This window comes from Gavialis gangeticus, unplaced genomic scaffold, assembly GCF_001723915.1.
Source record: "Gavialis gangeticus isolate Ggan-Ray unplaced genomic scaffold, GavGan_comp1, whole genome shotgun sequence".
Taxonomy (NCBI): Eukaryota; Metazoa; Chordata; order Crocodylia; family Gavialidae; genus Gavialis; species Gavialis gangeticus.
Genome location: NW_017728991.1, coordinates 9,181,753 through 9,204,100, shown reverse-complemented (window position 1 = coordinate 9,204,100; position 22,348 = coordinate 9,181,753). Strand labels below are relative to the sequence as shown.

Genomic DNA, 22,348 nt, shown 5'->3' with positions numbered 1-22,348 from the left:
GGGGGGGGTAAAGGAATTAGATCAGAAGGGCTTGCTAAAGGAGCCAAGCAGGAAAAGTGAAACGATGGCACGCAGATAAGAGTCCTGAAGTGAGAGGGATGCTGTTTCTTAGGGAATACCCCTGCCAACTCCATCCAGACAGATTTACCCTCCCCAAGGTTATAAAGAGGTGGGTGTTAAATCTGTAGCGGACCCCAGCCCCAGAAAACAGCAGGAGGCTTGAGCAATAGGTCTAAGGGGAGAGACGCACAGAAACGGTAGCAGCTTCTCTCCCAATCCAGACACGGAAGTGATTGGGGTGGCTACACCATATGAAGCTAACCAAGGCTGGGTAAAGGGAATTAGGCATGTAAAACCTTATTGTTTTTACCCTTCTCCCACCATACTTGGTACCTTTGCATGTACTAATCAAGTCCCTTGTTTTGGAAAGTCCAGTTCTGCGTCCCTTGCACCACGTCGCAGGCCAGGGATCTCCAAAGTGAGAGAGCTCGGCTGCAGAGTAGATGGGGTGAGAGACTGGGGGGCGCAGAGGTGCAGCCAGCGGGGCAGAGGGGGGTGTTGATGCCACCCAAAGTGAAGTGCGGGAAGCCAGCTGCCCGTGACGGTTCACTTCAGAGGGACTCGTAGGACGGGACGTCTCTAGTCCTTGTTCTGTCAGGCAAGCGGGGTTTGATAGTGGCAGACAAGTCCTGCCACTGACAAACTCGAGTCCTGGAAGAAGGTTTTAAAATCCTGATGCAATCAGGTAGGTTTCTAACTCGGCCCCCAGCTTCGCGACCCCGCCGCCCTTCCGAGCAGTTTTGCAAGCTTCCTGTACGCGTAGGGTCAGGCTGTCCCCTTGTGTCAGACAGCTCCACGGACCACAAGAGAGCGACAGTGTCTTGCATTAACTGAGGACGCGGTGGCTAACGTGCAGATGATTATTGCTGAAGTCTCCTGTGCAAATGCACCTGATAAGCAAGAGCTGGACATGAGGTGCTCAGGACAATACGATGCGTGTGCGTTGCTGCTGGTCCATGGGCTGCTGTCCTGCCTCTGAAGGATTGGGTGAATGCTGCCACCTGTTGATTGATGGGGAAAAAACCCCCTCAGTTTTTGCCCAGCTACTTGGAGACTTCACTATGGTCTGTGAGTTGACACGTTTTGATATGAGCTTCCTGTTCTGCTTACCTAAATGTGACACATGTTATCGCTGCCCCGAAGAAATGAATGAAATCTGATCAATGCAATGAATCGCCAACGAACTGCGCAGCTTGGCTGCTCCTGTAGCTGCTGCGTATAAAACTGGGACTCATACCAGGGAAACGTGATGCTGAAATGTGTCAGTCAGCAAAAAAGGGAAGTCTCCATAAAGCATGCTGCAAAGTTCACATCCACTGGAAAGTGAAAGTGCCCCGCTGAGATGCAGAAGTAGCTCAGCTAGTGGCCAGCTGCATGCAGCTTAACTTATCCATGATCAAAAGAAGGATACAAAAAAGCTTCTACTGTGATGTGTCACTTAAGTGGTGTGTGTTTTGGGGGCAACAGCGGTTGAAATATTCAGCTAATTGAGTATGAAATACAGGCAGGTGAAATATTAAGCAGCTGACGTATGTAGGTCAACTAATGGGATCACCAAAGCCTACGGATATGCGAGTTTGTGTGCCAAGACAACCCAACATGTCCAACGGTGTTTGCTTTATCTTAATCTCAGTTTCCTGTTCTCTCTGACACTTGTTCCTTTTCCATTTCCAGAAATAAATCTAGGTGTCTTTCTTGCTCATTTATAGTTTCCTTTAGTTCAGTTGTCTCTTCTTGAAATTTATTCTATGTTTTTTCTCCTTCTGGAGAGATTATGACCTGGATCCTTCCATAACTTCCTTTACTAAACGTTGCTTTCTGGCTGCTGCTTTCTCAGCGTGTTACTAATGAACTTGAGTCGATGTGACAGGAAGCGTTTTCAATATATAACTCTCAGTTAATGGTAGCAAAATAGTTTGGTTTGTTCTATGAGTGTAGAAAGAACAAGAAAACATCCTCTACCAAATAATATCTGTATGGAAAACAATTGGGAAATATAGGATGCCACGAAAAGATAAGGCATAAAGGCCAATTCCCACAGCTGCCCACAAAACGGTCACTTCCTGCCTACTAAGATGAAGGGAGAAAACCGATGAAGAGACAGGGATTTGGGGGCAGCAGAGGGTGGCCTGGCATTGTTGCATGCTATACAGTGGTGCAGCAGAGACCACTGGCAATCCCATCTCCTCACACTGGCACTGTGCTCCAAAAGCAGCCAGGGCTCTCATCTACACAAGCAAGCCACAGGTGAAGGCTCCAGATGTAGGAAGACCTTTCCTATTTCTGGCCGAAGCCAGATTGCAGTTTAGTCTTGGGTCCAGTGACGACGCAAGAACCTTCCCCCCATTCCTATGTAGCATCATTGGCTCTTGACATTTAAATGATCAAACAACAGCTACTTTAATTTAAACCAGTGTCACTCAGCTGTCTTTTAAGATCAAACATCCAACCCATCGGCCAAACTGTAGCCCATGCAATACATTTGTGGTCCACAGACCAGGAAAAGATTGTGGAGAGCTCTGCTGGACCTTTCAGTTTTAAACATGGAAGCTGCTAATCTTGGTGGCAGCAAAGGCATGCCCTGCAAGCTTACCCAGTGCCCGGGCATGTGCCAGGGGGTGCAGGCAGACTGAAAACAGTAGCCCCGCAGAGGGTTCCCTAAGTAATGGGGTGGGTGGGGAAAGAAGAAGCAGAGGAGGAATTGCTGAGTTGGAGACAGCACATACTTTCCCTACAGGCTTGGCAATAAATACTTTCTGGGGCTGTACTAGTTCTCCACTACAGTGAGGCCCCTAAGAGCATGCATCAACCCCCTTGCCTAGACTGGGTTTTAGGCATAAGTGCTTTGCTGAAGTAAGGCCTATGCATTGTTACTCCTGTCATCTGTAATTTTTTATCTGTAATGTCAGCTGTAATCTTTTATCATCAATTATAATCACGCTGTAATGGGTGGCTGTAGAAACTACTTGCGGTGCACGAAGCTGATGATTAGTGCATTAGCTCAAAAATAGGCAGCGAGAGCAAAATGAACTCCCAGCCGAGACAAAGGCCACGTCGCCATGCTAATGCCAAGACCCAGGGTGCATCATTTACCCTGCGTCATTCGCTGGAGGAATCAAGGCATTTCCCGTACTTCTGGGAACATCTGAGTGGATCACAGGTTTCCCCAGGTGCGTGTCGGGGTTGAATTTACTCGCAAGTGTCCTTGTCCCCTGCTACATGCTTACGGATGCAGCAGGCACCTTTCTCTTCGGACATCCGGTGCTTGGTGTTGGGAAGCTGCTGCGGGTTACACATGCCAGGTGGTACGATTCCCGTTCATGAATGGATGAGGAGGGACCTTTGTCCCAGAGAACGGTCCGATTCAGGGCAGCACTGGGTACGGCTTAACTCGGAAAGCGTCTAGCTCCATCCAAGTTCACATGGTGCGTTTTGGAATAATAATGATATTAAGCACAAATGTAAGTGTATTTCTCAAAGGGACCTGAGCCATTTCAGTCTCCCCGCTATTGTTACCTTTCCTGGAACCTCTTCTTCCTTCACGTTTTTTTCTGATGCGTGTTCTTGAAAAGGGTTTCCCAGCGTTCAACAGGAAATGGCACCATATTTACATAATTCATAGTATAGCATTTTCCCCATTATATACTTCTTTACCTACTACTTTGTTGCAGCTCTGTATTATTTGAAAAAAGGGGGAAAAACCAATTCAGGCTGGAAATTTGGTCATTAAAAATACTTACCTAGTAATCGTTATTACGAAGGCATTACAATGTGATCTAGTAAAGCCATTGTTCAAAGAGTCAGGAGGCCAACTTCTGTCTGATTAATGTGCAGATGTTTCTGATGCAAACATGTAAACACTTCACTTCTGCTTTAAAATACTTTTAATCCATTTAAAGTCCAGAACAGGTAGAACCTCAGTCTTTGCCATTTAGTGAGGGGTGGTTGCTTTTGTGAAGTTATATGCTGGGTATGTTGTGAAGAACTAGAAGCTAGCAAATCTTCCTGCTTGTTTGCAATGTATTTTTTTTAAACTAACGAGCTCACGAAGTACTTTCTGCAAGGCTAAGATAACTTTGGGGGTTGATTCATCAACAGACTGTGCTGCTGTTCACAGAACTCATCTCCGGTTTCTGTGGCCAGTGGCCAAAAAAGTTCTGCATATTGGCTTTGCTATAGAAACCTGCAAGGTGTTCGCTCTGCTTAACCATGCCAGTGCAGAACACACGAGTTCGGCTGCAAGCAGGGCTGTTGTTTTCCTTTGTAACACCTACACCTTTCTTGACTTGAAAGGACTTTGACAGGCTTTCAAGTCCATAAAGCTACACCGAGGGCCTTGCTGGTAAATAAGCATAGCTCACTTTACTTTAATTTACACCAGCTGATGCTTTGGCCCCTATGTTAGTTTGATATTTGCAACTTAAATGAATAACCTGGGGAGAACCAGGGAGTTCGGTGTAATAAAGGGGCCGCTGTGTAATTATGAAATACAGGCTTGGAATTTATTTTTCCCCCTAAAGATGCATGAGCGTGTTGAAGACTCGCTATTGTGCTGGGCTGTTTTTAGCATGTCAGCAGGGAGACAACATTTTTGAATAATGTCTGTTGTGTCTAGTCTCTCCTTCGTCAAACCAGTGGGTCCTACCTCCACTACTAACAAAATGGTGCTCAAATGAGGATGTGGTCCGGGCACCGGTAGTTGCAAGTCTCACGTGGATTATTTGCCCCTGAGGATGAGTCTTGCACTTCAGTGAGCCCCAAAGCAAACCTACCATCAAATCTCACGTGATTCTGAACTGTTCCAGGGTCAAACCTTAGGCAAAGGTTGGCAAAGCTGGCAACAAACCTAGTCTGGGTTTCCAGCTGGCAACAGAATGAATCCAGGTGTTCAGGGTTTCTGGGAAACCTTGAGCGGTCGGACTGGGTAACCAGAAGGAGTTATCGTGTCCGCACTAGGCAGCAAACCTGCGAGTGCTACACGCTTTGTCATTCCAGTGCCAGCTTTCGCCAATGCAAACTTCTTCCCTTCATTCTCGCTTTCCTATTTCTGGTTGAAGCCAAATCGCAGTTTAGTCTTGGGTCTAGTGAGGATGCAAGAACCTTCCCCCCAGTTCCTATGTAGCATCATTGCCTTTTGACATTTGATATGATCAGACAACAGCTGCTTTAATTTAAACAAGCACCGCTCAGCTGTCTTCTAAGGCACAGCAGGGTCAAACATCCAACCCACAGGCCAGACTCTAGCCCACGCAATACCTTTGTGTGGTCTACAATCTGACAGCAAAGGCAAGTCACTCCTGCCTCTGTGATGAGCTTGAGTGTGCTATTCAGAAGCATGCCCAGCCCGCTCGCTCGCTCCTATACCCCACACGCATCAAATCCCGGAAATCCAGCAGCGTGCTCACTATAGTACAGTTCTGATCGCAGGCCAATACGCTTCCCCGGGACGGGGAGCCTGAGAGTGGCTCTGAGCATCCATTTGGTGAGTGGGCTGGACAGGCTCCTGGGCTGAGCCCACAGGCAATACAGACAAGTTTCCAAAGTCAGGCTGGAGTTGTTACTGTGCACTGCACAAGTTCTGCGGAGTAGATCAACAGCGATTTCTGCTGTAATTGTTCATCTCCTAGGAGGCTTATGGAGCGTTGTGGCCTTCAAAGCTTGTTCAGGTACTTCAGAGCATGCTGTGTGTATCACGCGCTCTGGGGCAAAGGTTGTAGGACTCTAGTACCTGTTGGGTGCCAATGAAGAACTCAAACGGACAGCGCACTGTTCATTTTCTCTGGGCTACAAGAAAGGAAAGAGTGCAAGTCCCCTTGGTGCAATGGTTGAGTCATTTCCAATAAAAGGTGATTCCTGCTGTGGCCCTTCAGGCTGTCCACTGTGGGAATGCAAAGCCATAGGGCTTCTCAGAGCTAGGGGGCCCTGTCTAGTTTGTCGTTCCTTTAGAGGCCATTTCAATGCTGGCCGATTGGCTCCTCCAGCCACGCCTCAGTGCCATGATCTGTTTTGTGCAGTTTGCCTACGGTCTCGCTTGCCAGTCACAGTGGTTATGCTCTCTTTGCAGATCACTGTCCCACTGGGCAGTTGCTAGGCTACAAGCTCCATCCTTCAGTCTCCAGCTAGGTTTGCCCTCCACCTGGTTCATTAGTAGCACAGCAGCCCGTCTCTCTCTGCCCAGTCCCTTCCTGTACTCCGGTCCCTGCTGCTCTCCAAAGACCTTCTTCAGAAAGGACTGATTTTATACCAGATTTTTACTGTGGTTCGGTCAGCCAGGAGCAGGGACTGCAGGCAGCTCTCCTGCTGACCAGCGGTCCTCAGGAAAGGAGCAAGAAGAATTGCTGCAACTGGTACAGCAGGGTCATCATCTGATTGCAAGAGCATGAAAGAAGCAGTCCTGATTGCACTCTGTAGTCACATAATCGGCAAGTCCTAGTTGCAGGATGACTTGCAGGTGGTTGGGTTGGGTATTTTCACCATATGTGCTCAAAGCGTGGGGTGTTTTGTTAGACAAATACTCCTGAGATCATTGTTTTGACTAAAAGCTGGAGATGGGCCCAAGCCATGCATCAAACACCTGAAAATCTAGTGGGTGTGCTTTTTGATCCAAGTGTTTGGTCCAGGTCCAGATTGATTATCAGTGTTGGGTTAATGAAGACTCAAAGAACATAATTGGATAAATACAGCTTTTGCTACTGCAAAAGGGCTGAAATCAAGGGCTCTGTTCAGCTCTCCAGCTGCAGGAGGGGTAAGCACAAACCCCCCATGTCATGCAGAAACCTCAGACCTGAGGCTGGATTTTGCTCTCGGCTGTCGTGGCCTAAGGACAGGGTACTAAGCAAGCACAGCTCACTTTGAAATGCAGAAGAATCAAAGCCATTTCCCATTTCCAAGAGCTGCTCAGCATGATTCAAGAGCAGGTTTCACCCGGAGTGATCCCAGTGAGTCAGAGAAGCTACTCCAGGCTCCCAGTGATAGCCCTGAGATGTCTCAAACTCGGCACATCTTTACAATCCGTATTAGAGGAAACGGGCAATGACAAACCTGAACCGAGTGCCCATGGCCTCTCTGAATTGTGTTCTGTTGCTAGGTGCCTGCTAGGACTTTTGCCTCTTCGCCACAGAGGCAATCCTGCAGAAGGCTTTACTTACCTAATTTGGTTTATCTTCGGTTCACCACAGCCATATTTTTAGCATTCTGAGGTTTTGCTGCCTTCTAACCTGTCTTGACTTTGTAATATGTTACTGCTTTGTTTTGCTTTTTGTACAGAAATTGGGATTTACATTTTCTTCTGGAGATCTTAAAAAGCTCATTTGCAAATATTGCTATTTTACTGTCACCAGAAATATTTACAGATTAATTCCTGGAATTTAAGTATCATTTGGGGGGGGGGGCAGGTTCCCCCCAGTTTAATACCCTTTACAGATCACCTGTTCATGCTGGGAGCTTTCAAATGATCTTGCAGATGTCCCATAGCTATGGATGTGGTTGCTGCTTTTGTTGCTATGATTGCAGACAGCTGTGTTGGTAGCTTGAAGAAGGAAGAAAGAGTACATCACATGCAATCTTGTATCACCAGACACAGTGTAGGGCTATGATTATCTTTTCTTTTATTAATTTAACATAAAATGAGTTGCTTTCAGGTGGCTGCATTAATCTTTTGTGTGTGTTTGGACTTTGTGAGGATAGATTACAATTGCAGTTTTGTTGACTCTGGGCAATGATCACTTGCTCTACTTGCATGCTGTGCTGCTGATCATCTTTAAGAGATACAACAGGCTAAGAGCACACAGAAGTCATGGCATCTTTGACTACAGAAGCAAGAGCCTTAGATACCAGTCATTACTATAGCTGCAGTGCTAAGTGTACAAGTCCTGTTAAGGCATCAAATGTTTTACCTATGCTGTTACATTGTTTGCTTCGATTTTTTGTTTGCTCATTGTTCAGCACTGAGATGTAATCTGTGATCTTGGACTTCACTAATTGCTTATGGTAAGCTTTTTCATTTCTGATTGTTTATACAGTATAAAAAAGAGATTCATTTGTTCTGCCTGGAAGTGGAACCAGACGAGAAAGCAAACCCAATGTGATTTATTGAATGAAGATAGTGGACAATTACCAACAACTTGTTCACATTTTGCCTCATACAGCCTAATCTGGTAAGTCACATTTAATTTTCTAATGCATATGTACTGTAGCTATTACCTGGAGCATGAAATTAGTTCATAAACAGATGCATAAACATGTGTGTTACTGTGTGGTTTCTCATTTTCTGCGTGTGTCTTTGTAAAATCTTGCAAAGTTGATGCTTGTACATTTGTACTGTTTTTGTCTGGTTTGTGCGTGCAGCATGTACATGTGTTACATATAACAAACAAATCTATAATTCAGGTCTTTCCCACTCTGAGCTGATTTTAGAAACGGTGCATGAATATTTCATCAGTGTTCCCCAAGACACAAAAGATGTTTACAAGGGTATGTTGCTAGTATTTAATTATATTTAAAATCTACTTTTAAAGCATGTGCCTGTTGGAAAAGGCTACTTTAGCACAACTAGAAACCTGACTGTAAAGGTTAGGTGATGTAGTGGCCAGTAGGGAACTTCTACCTCCTGGCTTCTTATTATGTGCTGAATTAGGGTGATAATAGTGAGAATTAGACTCTGTACAAGGTGATTATTACAAGCACAGTAGCGCAGGAGATGGTTTCCCCAGTGATTTAGACATTTGTTGCTGAAACCATAGCCATAAGCATTTTTAAACATGGTTTTTAATTCTTAGCAAAGCGAACCACCGACTGTGCCTGTTGCAATGTGAGCAGTTCTGCACACTGCCCAGCACAGCTCTGTCTAAGCCCCACCAACCTTGCAGCTCATTTTACAATTGTGTGCTTGCCCTGCTCCAAGAAGCACTAGCCACTTGGGTCACGTATTGTGATGTGCACAGAGATCTCTTCTGAGCCATGCTGAAATCACCTGGCTCATTTAATCGGTGACCTAAACTAAGATCTGTGCAGGGGTTTCTAGAGGTGAAGGTCTGGCACATATATCGACCCAGTGCCCGACCTCGCGCCGACTAGATTAGCCTTTTGTAATACCCATTTTCGTAGCAGCAATCATTCACCTTCCACGTTAGCACATCTTCAGTCTGCTATATGTTAAATACTCAAAGGTATGTGGAATTTCAGTGGAAATGATGCACATTTTTCTTTTTCACTTGACTGGTAAGAGGGGAACATGGTTATGAAACACAACCTGCATACATTTCTTATCAAGGGGCCTAAACCGTGGTCTTATAAGATAGCTTAGATCTTAACTATGTTTTTATCAGCCAATATAAATACAGATTTAGAGAGCTTGTGAATCACAGAATCATATGGGTGAGAGCTGGAGAGATCCTGTAAAATATCAAAGCCACCTCCTTTCCCATTCAGGATTGTTTCTTGTTGTACATTTACTAATGACTTTGCTCAATTGAGTTTACTCTGCTTCCCTTGGGAATCAGCTCTGTGCCTTAGATCATGCTGATATAAAGTTTTCCCTGGCTATATAACTCAGGTATTCCCTCTTCTTTTTTCACCCTATGGCCCCTGTTTGCATACGTACCATCTTAAATACCATAACCTGTTATGATGTCTTGGAGTTTACAGAATACTGTATTAATATGCTGGTTGTCAGAACTACAGTGAATTTAAAATGTGCTGTTTTCTATTATTATCTGTGTGTTTAGTATGGAATCCATGTAAGTCTTTGTATTTGTGGTGTTTCCTACGTAGAAAGTAGCCCACCGAGAATTTTTAGGTCACGATGATGTATTAGAGGAGTGGTGCAGACATTGTAATATAGCCACGTAAAGAGGGTGCCATCAGTTTTGTCACTGAATCATTGCAAGTTTTACATTCACCTCTCAGGCTTCTGTCTCCTGGGATGAGGAAAAACACCCAAGAGGTCCTGTGGTGACAACATGTCTTTGACTCCTAAAGACTTCATGTCCCCTGCACTTGTGTTTCAGTAATAAAAGAGTAGCTGTGGCCTCCCTGGGGAATATGGAGGTCCTATCGTTATAGTTGCTGAAAGGGTATCATTGGTACCTGTAACCTTGTGGTCTGTCCGTGTATGGGTTACGGTGACTCGAGTCATACAGCCTTGTTCAAGTATCCATTCTCAGCGATCCCATTAAAGGTTAAAGAGTGTGCAGTTGCAGGGAAGATCTAGGTGGAGTTTCTATTTGAAAAATTAGCTGTACCGTAGAGGAAGGGAAGAAGTACTTCGGTGCGGTGCTAGTCCTTCCTTGGCTGAGGAGAAGCCAGTAGCTCTACAGGTGGGTGGGTGATCAGCTCCTGGGACCGCGGGGACATTGTGGCAGCTGCAGAAGAGGATACCAGCTGACAGAACAGCTGGCGGGAGTCATTTGTTCTGTCCTTTCCCTTGTGCTTTTCAGTAGAAAGGGAAAAAATAGAGGATGTTCTCTACCTACCAGAGGAGCAATGGCAACCGAGCCAGATGCTTCTGATGCTCCTAAAGAGTCGACAGAAACCGCTTAAGGCTCAGGGTGCCACTGAGTAGCAATGACAGGAGCACCAACAACTGGAGAAGCGGGCCCCAGGGAGTCTCACCAGGCAGCTTTGGGCAGGCTTGGTCCTGGGTTGATAAAGGTAGGGCCAGGAAGTAATACCGAGGACTTTCTGAGTGGGTGGCCAGTACTGCTGGCTGGAAATGTTGACTTGTGTGGCCGCTACAGCACCATTTTTGATGATGGAAGAGGCCCTGCTGATGTCCCAAGCCTTGAGCACCCAATTATCTGGTTGTATCTCAAGATAAAGCCTGTCTTTTTAAGCAGACTAGGAGCGTCTTCAGAGGCATATCATTACCACTTCCTGATGATACCCTTTCCCTGCAGAGTATGCCTGTGTGTATTGGCCCGGGAGTTGTAGGGCCTGCAGGTATCCAGAGGTGAGTACAGTACGGAGAACCATGGACCTGGTGGAGCGATTTCTGCTGCTCCTCTGGGAGGCCACAGCTTGAGTGGATTAGACTAAGGTGCACTGATGCTCCTATAAGGGGTAAGCATCAGGACCTGGGGGAGCGCCTGTTCACCAGCGCGCCCCAAGGGATGACAAGGTCCAATGATCACAAACTCCTGCAAGACCATTTTAGGCTGGACATAAGGAAAAACTTCTTCCTGGTCCAAGCCCCCATGGCCTGGAATAGGTTCCCTCCAGAGGTGGTGCAAGCACCTACTCTGGACTCCTTTAAGAAACGTTTGGACGTCTACCTTGCTGGGATCCTTTGACCCCAGCTAACTTCCTGCCCCTGGGGCAGAGGGCCAGACTCGATGATCTTCCGAGGTCCTTTCCAGCCCTGATGTCTATGATATCTATGAAGTCTATGAAATACTTTAGAAACTTCTCGGGTACCTGACTGTAGGGTCAAGAAAGAATTTTTCCCTTCAGTTCAAATTGGCAAAGACCACGAGGCATTTTGCCTTATCCTGCAGTGGGAGGTATGGTCTCTCCCTAAGATCTGAGCACATTTAACCTCTGCTGATGCAGTGGCCAAGGCATTAATAGTGCTTCTGGTCTCCCCTCTTTTCCCATAGCACGTTGTAGGGTTGTTCTTACTTCCAGAATGTTTTGCATCTTGTTGTGTGCAACAGGGAGCAGAGCCAAAGACCTTGTGTCCCCCCCTCCCCTTGGATAAATCATCACCTGTGAACACAGGAGACTGGACTCCATGACCCAGGGCTCAGGCAAAGAATAACACAGTCCTTTGTCAGACACCTGGATGCTCTGAAAGGTTTCTGAACAACACAGCAGCAGCGAGGAAATTCTGGCCATGCGATAAGTCTCAACACACCTAAAGAGTTGCCGTGGATGGAGTACAGTCACGGGAGGAGCTGTTTCAGCCAAGAGTCAGCAAGGCCAGGATCCCCTGAAAGAGTCACGTCAACCAACCATGGGGGTGGACTCCTCCAAGGTGCGTCAAGCATGGAGGGGAGGCACTGATGGCTGAGAATTTGAAGTGGGCGATTGGCCCTGAGAAACATGGAGTCCTGTGCATGAAGGACAGCTATCCCAGGACAAAGCCAAGAGAAGTTTCTAATCTGTTAATGCACATGGCTCTGCTTAGTGTTCAGGAGGCTTTTGGAAGTTTATAGGGATTTTTTTGTTGCTGCTTGAAGAATAACCTGTGCCTTTAAGAAGGGTCTGAACAGACTTGGGACATATTGTTAGTCCAGCAGCTCTACAGTACTTGCACTTTTTTTCTGAGGCTGTATTGGCATCTTAGTGATTTGTTTTTACCAGGCCTTATTCTAGTTCCACAATGCTGAAATTCTCCCGAGGTCAAGAGACCTGACATGCAAGTTGTCCATATCTAAACCGTGGGCTAGAATATACCCAGTGCAGTACTCGACAGTCAGAGTTCATGGAAAACCAGCATTGCTGGCACCCACTTCACAGAAGAGCTGTCTGCCACCAAGAGAGATACGAATGCCTAACAGAAGAGAAGGGGTCGTGGTCGGGGTGGTCTCTGGGATTCTGAAATTTGCTTCTCCTGCTGGTCCAAAATAGCCTGAATTTGGTCACTTTCCAGGCATGCTGCAAAGACATCTGTTCAGCTGTCTTTCTGGAGAGGGATGCGGGTATGCTTCCTGGAACAACGTAGGGGTGGAAGAGAGATTTTCTTGTAGGAGTCAGGCTGGCAGAGTTTCTTTTTTTTTATGATTATTTTAATCATAGGTAGGGTTGTCTTGCAATACTAATTGTGTGTTGCAATACTAATTTTATAAGTTAGGGAGCCTACAGCTGCATACAGATGTATTTTTAATATTTCAGTATGAAGAAATAGCTACTGACATCTCCCATGTCATCTTCCTCTCTATGAATAACTCCTCTTCAGCTGTTGTGCTCTCCATAAATAGCTTCGAGTAGCTGCTGACTGATCAATATGCAGGTGGTTTGGCAGTGAATATCTATCTAAATAGTTACTTGGACCTGATAATCGGTGGTCATGCTATTGGCTTGAGTTCTTTCATTGAAGGAATGGGCACCATTGCTTGTTCCTAATTAGTAAAACAACAGTATTGCTAGGACTGAGATGCCCCTCTGGGTACAAGGTGCTTGATTTGCTCAGAGTGAATAAGCCTGATCCTTTTACCTTCTTTTCGTTCTTGAATCATTTGTGAACAGATCCTCATTTCTGTGAATAGTTGACAGGTTTCTCAGGAGTTGGGTGCTCACATCCTATTGACTTCCTACTTGCCCAGATTGTTTTCAAGCTCTGGATGGTGTATGATGGCTCCACAAAAGCAAGTAAACTAATACATAAGTAATAGCAGAGAACACTCCTGCTTGTGCTTGAGCACCGTTGGAAGCATGCAAATGCAAGTATTTGCATTCCTTAATCATGTAAGCAAAAATCCTTTGATGTGAAACGAGCAAACAAGACGGGAAGCAAACATGGTGGAACCAAACTGCAGCTCTGCAATCAAAAACCTGGTCCAGCATTTGCAGGATCCAAACAGGCTGCAGCTTATTTGTTCCTGGAAAGGTTCACGTTAACAGAAATGCATTGACTAAAGCTTAACACGACGTGCGCGTGACCTGCTAATGCCAGGACTGATGTTCTGTTACCTCCCCAGTGAGCCATCTTGTGCCTTGGCCTTCAAAGTCCATAGCAAAGAACCTGGAATATTTATACACAAAAACTTCAGTGTTCTGAACTTCTAAAAAGAGAAGGAAGTCCGACTGTCCTTTCTAAAGCAATCGTAACTTTGCTGAATGCTATGCACTAGCACGTACGTTAGAGCTATGGTTGTACTGCACTTGCATTGTACTTCTGAGGGCTGATCATCAGCTCGTGCAAACTGTCGTCTTATGGGAGCCATCAGGTTCAGGTCTGCTCCTCTGGTCTCTTGCTCTTCTCATTTCCTTTTGTTGCTCTTTTTCTCTGCACCCTTTTTCTGGCGCTCTTTTTTTGGTGTGTTTTGCACTCTCTGTGTCATTCTCACACCTTCCCACTCCTGTTTCTTTTCTTAAATGTGCACACATCCTGCTGTTAAGTTGCTTGGCTTTCAGAACTCCTCGGTGAGCATTCCTGAAGAGCCCGTTTTCCTCTTGAGACCGGAGGGGGCTGCTTGACAGGCGGAGGTGGCACCAGCCTCTTCCTGCTGGGGTGGGGGGGCTGAAGTGGGCTAGGCTGAAAATTGGAGGGGCTGCAAAGGCGGGACATGGGCCAGGCTGGGAGCGCCATGCCTCTGCAGGCGGGAGCAGGGCAGGCTCGGCTGTGCAGGGTGGGAGGCGGGGGACTTGGATGGGGCGGCACTGGGAGGGGTGGTTGTGGGGGCTAAGGTGAACTTAGGGGTGGCTATAGCCCCCCCTCCAACCTTCTCAGCACTGCTCCTGCTGACCGGATTATTCAATTGTCAGCCATGCAGGTAAGGAGACTCCTGCGGCAGCTGAGGAGCAGAGGGCTACCTATGAAATTAGAAACCTAATATAGAATGCTCCATAAATAAAATAAATTGGTAGAAATGTTCACCTCCTTGAACCCCTCTCAAAGGTTTTAATCTGAGATCTGTTCTGACACGGGCCTCTGTCTTGGCTTTTTTAATTTTCTTCCCTAAAGAGAGCAAGATGCTTCTCCCTTCATCCATTGCACTCCCCCTGACCCATTTCTTTTTTTGTGGTGCACACTACACTTCCTCCCATGACAGCCAGATCTTTTCCAAGCCTCTTCAGGTGCTTGTCTTTCAAGTCAGGTGCTCTCCTTTCTTTCCTTGTCCCTTATGGCAGTATCCATTGCAAAACCAGCTATGGGATTTTTCCATCCTGGTCACATAGCCAAGCCATGTCATTCTCCTGTAGTATAGTGGTCCGGACTTCAAGTCTGCATCAATTATATTCTTCCCATCTACATCTGAGATGCTGTCACTCCCGTTCACTTTTTGAGATGTCATAGGCATCTGTGATGAAACGGTGTCAAAGCATTCATCAGGCCAGAGTTTTTGGTGATACCTTTTATTGGACCAACTGTGTAGTTGGGAGACAAGGTTTGCCTAGCTTTCAGGCACATATGGCCCTTCGTCAGGTCTCAGGGAGAAGCAGACACAGCAAGTAATGCTCATTGTCATTATCTTTAATATCCCCTTGGTCATACACCAGCTGTCTGTGCTCAACAGAGGGAACCTCTCTGGAAGTGAAATGAGTTTGGTTGGACCTTCCCGACCCAGTGCACTGGTCCTCCTGGAGTTCCTGTTTTGCAAGAGTCATTTTTTTTTGCTAGCATGAGCGCCCCCCTGCTATTTTCCCCTAATCTTCGTATTCAGGTATGTAAAGGATACATATCCAAGAGTCTCTTAAGGGTGTTGGATTAGCTGTTCCCTGCAGCCAACTGTTTGTCCCCCAGATGATGGGTTTCAGGTCCAGGGTTAGGTGACCGCCTGCAAGTCGCCTAGTCCTGAGATAAAAAAGCAGTGACCAACTTAGTTACATAGAGAGAAAGAGAGAGACAGAGAAAGATGCCGAGATGGAGACCTGCAAGGAGCAGGTAAGCTGCAGCAAGGGGTCCTGAATCGGGTGAAAAGACCTGGAGGATTGTCAAGCAGCGAGAGCTGCTGCAGTTGTGTTGGACAGTTTTGGTATTGAGAAATAAAGCAATCCCTGAAGACAGGGGCTGAAAACCTGCCCCCACTGGGAGTTTTGTGTTGCCTTGCTGGCTGCGTGCAGGTTCCCTGTCACTTGTAATCGTTGTTTTTCCATACACGTAAAGCAGTTGGAAACTGGTGGCCAGGCTGACCTTTGTTTTAGACAGAGAATGGCAAAATGAGAACAAACAAAGGAAAATTGGCTTTTCTCTGCCAGCCTTCGCCCAGCATGAAAAGAGCTGCCTGTCCCTGCCTTAGAGATTTAAAGGTTCAATATACAGACAAATCTTCTCAGTGTTATGTAACAGGGGTGTGCTTAGCTATCTTTTAATCAGAATTCTTGAAGGGTGCCTGGGGTGTCTTCCCCCCCCCTTGTTTTGGGTGTATGTAGTGTGGATAATGGCATGGATAGATGTGTCTCACATTTAAGGCCTCAGCTGCTTACAGCTGAATGATTATGGGATAATTTTAACTTTTACTTAAAAAAACCCCCATCATTTCTAGTCCATATGCTTTCAAAGAAAAGCTTAAAAATGTGGCTCTACATCAACTTTAGCAGCTCCAAAAACCAGAAAGCAAATAAGAAGAAATCAAAATACATGGCTTAAAAATACCCTCAGATTTGTTTTAAACCATCTCACGACTCTAGGCATACATGACCCATGAACTGTGAATTTTAAGGGAGTGAAAATACTAGAGGCCTTGCAGGTACTTTCTGGAGGAACACGCTGGTACTTAATGCAGCACGTGGCACCAAACAGAGATATGGGAGATGTTGGTCCTGCCGGTGACCGCTCTGTGGCCTTCAGCATGTCACTTGGTGTCTTTTTGCCCCTGTCCTCTCTTGTCTTTTTTTTGGCTGGTCCATTCAGCCTGTAAGGTCTCAAGAGGGTTTCTCTCACTGTGTCTCTGTACAGTGTGTCATGCACTGGGTCTCCGGTCTCGGTTGGGTCATGACACCAATAATCAGTAATATGTCAAATGAAAAAGCCAGGAGCTCAAGAGACCACCTCCTTCTCAAATCACCACCACTCTCTGAACAGGCAGCTCTCCTTCATAACCTGAAGCTGTAAAGAAGAAGGTCCTGCTGGCTTGTCATTTTGCACCTTTCTGGACATCTTCCAGGAAGAGCAGTATCCCTGTGCCACCATCCTCCGGGTCCTTAAATATTACATTTGTATTACTAGAGAATATCCTTAAACTACAGGCTGCTTGTGAGAGTTCATTCTGTAAGTGAATCATCCCGTGGCTCACAGAGAGCTGTAGCAGAGCAGTGAACCAGATCTGAAGGTGTTATTTCAGCACTAGGACCTAAAAGCTCTGCTCTCGGTGGGTGTTTGTTTGCCGAGTCCTTCCCATTCTTTACACGCAGCGTTTGGGATGGTTTCTCCTTGTGCGCGTCTGGTGTAAAGGAAGAGCCATGCATTAGGGACAGGAGGTAAAGCACCTATCAGAGGAAGCCCTGTGCAGGTCAGCATGCAGCTTTGTAGGAGAGCGGAGAGCAGGGTGGCACAGGAGTGCTCCAGAGGGATTTTTACCCTGAGTCTGAGTGACAGAACAAAATTGCTTTGGGTAAATTGCTGAGCCTCTGCTAAATTCTGCTAATAGCAGGCAATTGCAGAAAATTAAGGTCTCTGGGGGCAAAATAACAGATCCAGCCATTTCTTGAAACTCATCGAAAGACGTTCCTTTAACCGTAATTGTTCTAAGAGATTCTAAAAGGGGCTAATATGAGCACAGCCTTCTGGCCATTTTTAAAACCATCGTGTTTCACCAAACACCTTCTCTTGTGCTTGCCGTTAACCCCCCAATTGATCTAGTCACCGTGTCAGTATTTCAGATACGCTTCTGCGGCCGTAGCTGGGGGTCACTGATGTTTTAATGGCAGTATATGATGTTTGCAAGTTCCTTGCTCCAGTGCCCGGGGCACCAAACTGTCATTTGAGAGACCTGGGTTCTTTTTACTGCCTTTGCCGCTAATCTGCCGGGTTTTGTTGCTCTCTCTGCTTCAGTCTCCTCTGCCAGCCTTTGTCTGTCTCTGGACTGGGGACTCCCCCCGTGCGTCTCAACAGTGCTGAGTGATTGCAGTTGGGTCTTCTACTGAGATGCAAATAGTAATTAAAAAGCAAGCAGTTGTGTGCTGTGACCTAGTGCTGGGAACCTCACCAATAAGTGAACGTCTTCCCCCATATGCTCAGAGGAAGACAATCCGGGACCATTGCAGGGCTGCAGCTCCATGAAACCTCTGAGGGCCTGCTTCTTACCACATCCATTTTTGCTCATTAGCTCCAAGGACGTGGCTTGCCCAGATGGCTGTTCTTCAGTTGGTACACATCGGCACTCTGATTTAACAAAGGGATCTCCCTGTCACATACCCCAATGATCACCGGGCTCTTGGCATATGCATCTCATTCAGGCACCCTGTTTCTTTGCAATACCTCGTTAGCTCGGAAAATGTGCAAGGTTATTTGTAATCAGATCCTTTTGTGCTCAGCCTGTCCAAATGATAACGGAAGAGTTAAAGGACTCGTGAGACTTGGTGTTGAGCCTTCAATCTTAAAGGCAAATTATGCCAAAGGCTAATCTCAGTAACAGGGCAAAAGTTTAATAGAGGCTTTTATGACGGTAAATGGTATAGCTGATTGGCAGGTCCTGATCCTGAGCACCTCCTTGCACAGGATTTAGGCTGAGAGTCCACAGCAACAAATAGTTGCACGACTTCCACTGTAATTCACTTCACTTCTTGCCTGGCAACCAGAGGTTGAAAGAAAGCAAGGTTGGGAGTATCAGCTTCTCTAGACCACCACCGTATCTCTTCCAAATGTGGGTCCGGTGCCTTGCGCATCAGTGGATCTCTGCGTTTGGAAGGGAAGTGTTGGGTGGGGGGAGTTATACCTTGGCTCGTACCCACATTTTATCCCATGTGCACCGCTGTGGGGGTTGCACATGTTTACCCAAATTCTCCTCTGTAATTTTCAGCGTCACCACGTTTCATCCTTTTTGACAGGTGTAAGCTTTTCAGCCCCCAGAGGAAATGCTCTATAGACTTCCTACTAGAAGCCGAGGGAGCAGTTCAGAATCCTCTGCTGTGAAAAGCAGCGTGCAGATGGGAATGGTGCGACGTCAAAATAAATGTAACAGCCGTTCAAAAGATCCTGATACTGGAAGATGCCTGGTACCACAGAACGTAGAAAATATCACTGCTTCCATTTTCACAACGGTGCCTAGGGACTAGCCAAGGGCACTGCCAAATTTTCCGAAGCACTGTACAAAAAAGCAGAGGCATTTCTTGTCTCTTTGGAGTGTAAGCTCTTCAAGATAAGGCAGAAGATACAGGGGACAAGAAAGGAGCACAAAGGTCAAGCAAAGCGTGCCTGTTCATTATGCAAAGGCTAGCAGGAAGGCTCATTATCCTGGATGTATTTGACTTATAAAACATACTCTGCCATAGCCTAGACATTTGTTGGTCATGAGCATGTTAGACTAAAAAGGCTGTTACAACCTGAGTTATGGGAGGGGAAAAGGAGCAACAGCAGTTTTGCTTTTCTAAGGTTTTGGGGTGTGAGCCTGAAACCCAAATGCAGCAGAGTATCCTGGTCCCAGGCCCTGAGATCTGTTGATGCCAACAGGATGGTGGCATTCCTGCATGACTAAGTGTAACCCGGTGGTCCAAGTGTATTACATGTGCTTCTCTCAGCCTGCCCCTGTTGGATGCAAATCAGTTATGGTCCCAGCTACGTAACCCTAGTTCATAGCTCCACAGGTCCATGCACCGAGGCTCTGGGTTGGGTTCAAGCCCTTGAGACAGGCACGAGAGCCTTGCCAGCGTATTTCCTGTGAACAAGTTTGGCAGGGCTGAAACAAAGGGATCTCCCTTTCGCTACTACCCATATCAAAGGGAGTTTTGCCATTAATTTCTGTGACTGTAGGAGCAGCACTTGCACCTCCGCCCTGAACACCAATCACTAGGGACCTGCCTAAGTAACAGGGAGATAATGGGTTTTTTGCAGCCCGCTTGCGGCACCCAGAGCCACCTTCATTCAGTCTCCGTCTCTACCACAGGCTGGTTGATTTTGCAGGAAATTTCAGCCAACGCCAGATTTCCCAGCTGTTTTCTGTGGTTTCCACAAAATGTGCAAAACCAAAATTTAGGTAGGTCCCTACCGCTCACTGATTTTAGAGGACCTACTCAGCCATAAAAATTGCATGCGACTTAAACGCAGCATCAAACTGTTATCAGACCGCTAACAATCTTGGCTTGTGTGATTGCAGTATTTTTGTGCATACAATAAAAATACCAAATTGGAGATGTTTTTCACTAGTTTTAGTATTTTTAATGCATTTTAACCCATTAGGTCCTTTCCTGAGTAATTTGATTCCACTGTCAGGTTTTGTAAAGGCCATGACACTTCAAGGACTTTATCTGGAGTTATCGACTTATATTCAGAGGAAAAAGCTTTTTATTCCTAAAACTGAACCTGGAAATAAAAGGTCCTGCAGGGTTGGTTTACCAATCCCACCTTGTTCCCACCAGGACCCTCTTGTGCCAGGTGCTGTTCAAACACCAAACAAAGAGAGTCCCATGAGCCAGAGTTTAACATCCAAGTATAAGAAAAGATACAGCTGATTGCTACAGACAGATGAGGGAGCACAGGGAAACTGGAAGATGATGGGCAGTAGTCACAGCACATCAGGAGCCCCGTGGTTGTCAATATTTTTGCCAGCATCACAGCAATGGGAGTTTTAAGAAGGGTGCTGAAGTAGCTCTGCAGAAGTTTTTAAGGACTTCCTCCAAGGGATGGGGGCAGCATGAGTGTGACGGCCAGCACATGCCTAGAGTGTGGAGAAGCAGCTTGTATCTGGTGAGAAAGAAGTGAGGACCAAAGAAGGGATGTATAGAAAGGTGCGACAGGATCAAGGAAATGGGCTTAGAGGCTGATTATTTGGGCAGCTTTCTGGCTGGGTCTTAGCTGACACTTGAGCATGTACCTATGTGCAGTAGCGGTGATTGAATTATTAGAAATGAAGGTCACCACAGCATCTGGAATAACTGCAGTGACTTCAGTGCCATGACTCCAGATTTACTTTGGTCTAGCTCAGAAGAGTGTTTGGCCCAGTGCATTAAAAGAGGCCACTTTGGCTTATTGTATCAGACACCTAATAGCTTCCTTCATAATGGATGCTCAACAGAGACGCCCCATCCTAGGTGTAGGTATGAATCTGGAGCAACCCGTTTGGTTTCAAGAGTTGTTAAAAATAAAATGCTTTAGCAAAATAAAGAGGATTGTCATGTGCTGTAAATGCAGGATAAACCCCTCTCCCCAATTCCCAAACTTCATTTGATCTTCACCAGAATTATTTCCCTCAAAGAGAATCATTTAATCCACCAGGTATCAAATCTTTTATTCCTCACATCTACTATCAGTTGCTCATAGTATTCCCACTAGACTTTAAATGCAGGGGGCTGCAAGTGAGAGAGGAACAGTGGAAAAAACCCTGGTCAGACCCAGTTCACTGCCCCTTTCAGCATCCACTCTTTGCCGCTGTGTGACACAGGAGACTGGGCAAGGTGGACCTATGATCTGACCCAGTAGCCAGCAGTTCTTATGCGGTTGCCTCCGATCTCTCCATCCCCATTGAACTCAGTGGGACTATACTGTGAGAAACAACCTGCAATGCAAAATCTTCAAAATGTGGCCCTAAATATTCTTGATTTCCCAACAGATGTGTAGCTGGCCAGAATTTGTGGAAAGTTATGTGGCATCTGAGTTGCGCAGGGTGGGTTACAATGGCGTAGTTTAAATGGCTAACACAAGTGGAGCAACCCCTTGTCACATGGCTGCATTGCCTTCTTTCTAGGACCTGCCACGTGAACATGACGCAGCAAATGCAGAACCTGAATCTTTCCCAGATGAAAAAGAGCGGCAGCGGGCCGTCTTCTCCGAACGCTGCGAAACGGCTCTACCGAAACCTCTCCGAGAAGCTGAAGGGGAGTCACGCATCCTTCGACGAAGCATATTTCAGAGCCAGATCAGATAGACTCAGTCTCCGGAAGACTTCAGTGGTAACTACTTCATGCTTATCGAACTATCCATTCACTACTCTCATTGATTTCACCTGTGTCTCCTAAATCACTTTCCTTCAAAGTTGTGCCCTTTCCCTAACTCTTCATCTGCATTTTGTTTGTTTGTGGGCCCCCTCCACACACACGATGACTCCCAGCTTCACAAGCACAAAAAGTCCTACAAATAGGAATTGCTCCAGTAGCAAGTGCTGTGCTTGGAAATCAGCTGGTTGGGTGGCAGGGGTTGCTTTTTCCTTGTGGTCTAGATTGTGCTACCTTTCTCACAGTTGCTTCCAGGAGTAAGGGCTCGTACGAGTAAACATGACAGAATCTGGCCTTACGTAGATGAAAAATGCCTTGCCTACATTGGGACCAGAGGAAATCATTTTTGATCAGGGGCATCCCAAAGAGTCTAGTTGAGGCATCAACTTTTCTAAACAACAGAGGAAGTGAAACTCATCTACGTAGTGATGACATGCCAGGCAAGTTGGGTGCTGTGATGCTGGCACCAGATAGGGATCTAGATCAGGAGAACCAAGGATTACTTGTCGCCCCCCCCCCCCCCCCCAACAAAAAAAAAAAA

The 22,348-nt window shown here is 46.3% G+C and overlaps 1 protein-coding gene across 1 annotated transcript in view; it reads left to right on the top strand.

The window, feature by feature from the left end:
* ANKFN1 (ankyrin repeat and fibronectin type III domain containing 1) overlaps nucleotides 1-22,348 on the top strand; it is a 108,820-nt gene that overhangs the window by 293 nt on the left and 86,179 nt on the right. Inside the window, exons 2-3 of the mRNA XM_019515126.1 lie at nucleotides 8,082-8,216; nucleotides 21,561-21,765. Of these exons, the coding sequence (XP_019370671.1) occupies nucleotides 8,082-8,216; nucleotides 21,561-21,765 (340 nt within the window). The remainder of the gene's footprint in view (nucleotides 1-8,081; nucleotides 8,217-21,560; nucleotides 21,766-22,348) is intronic.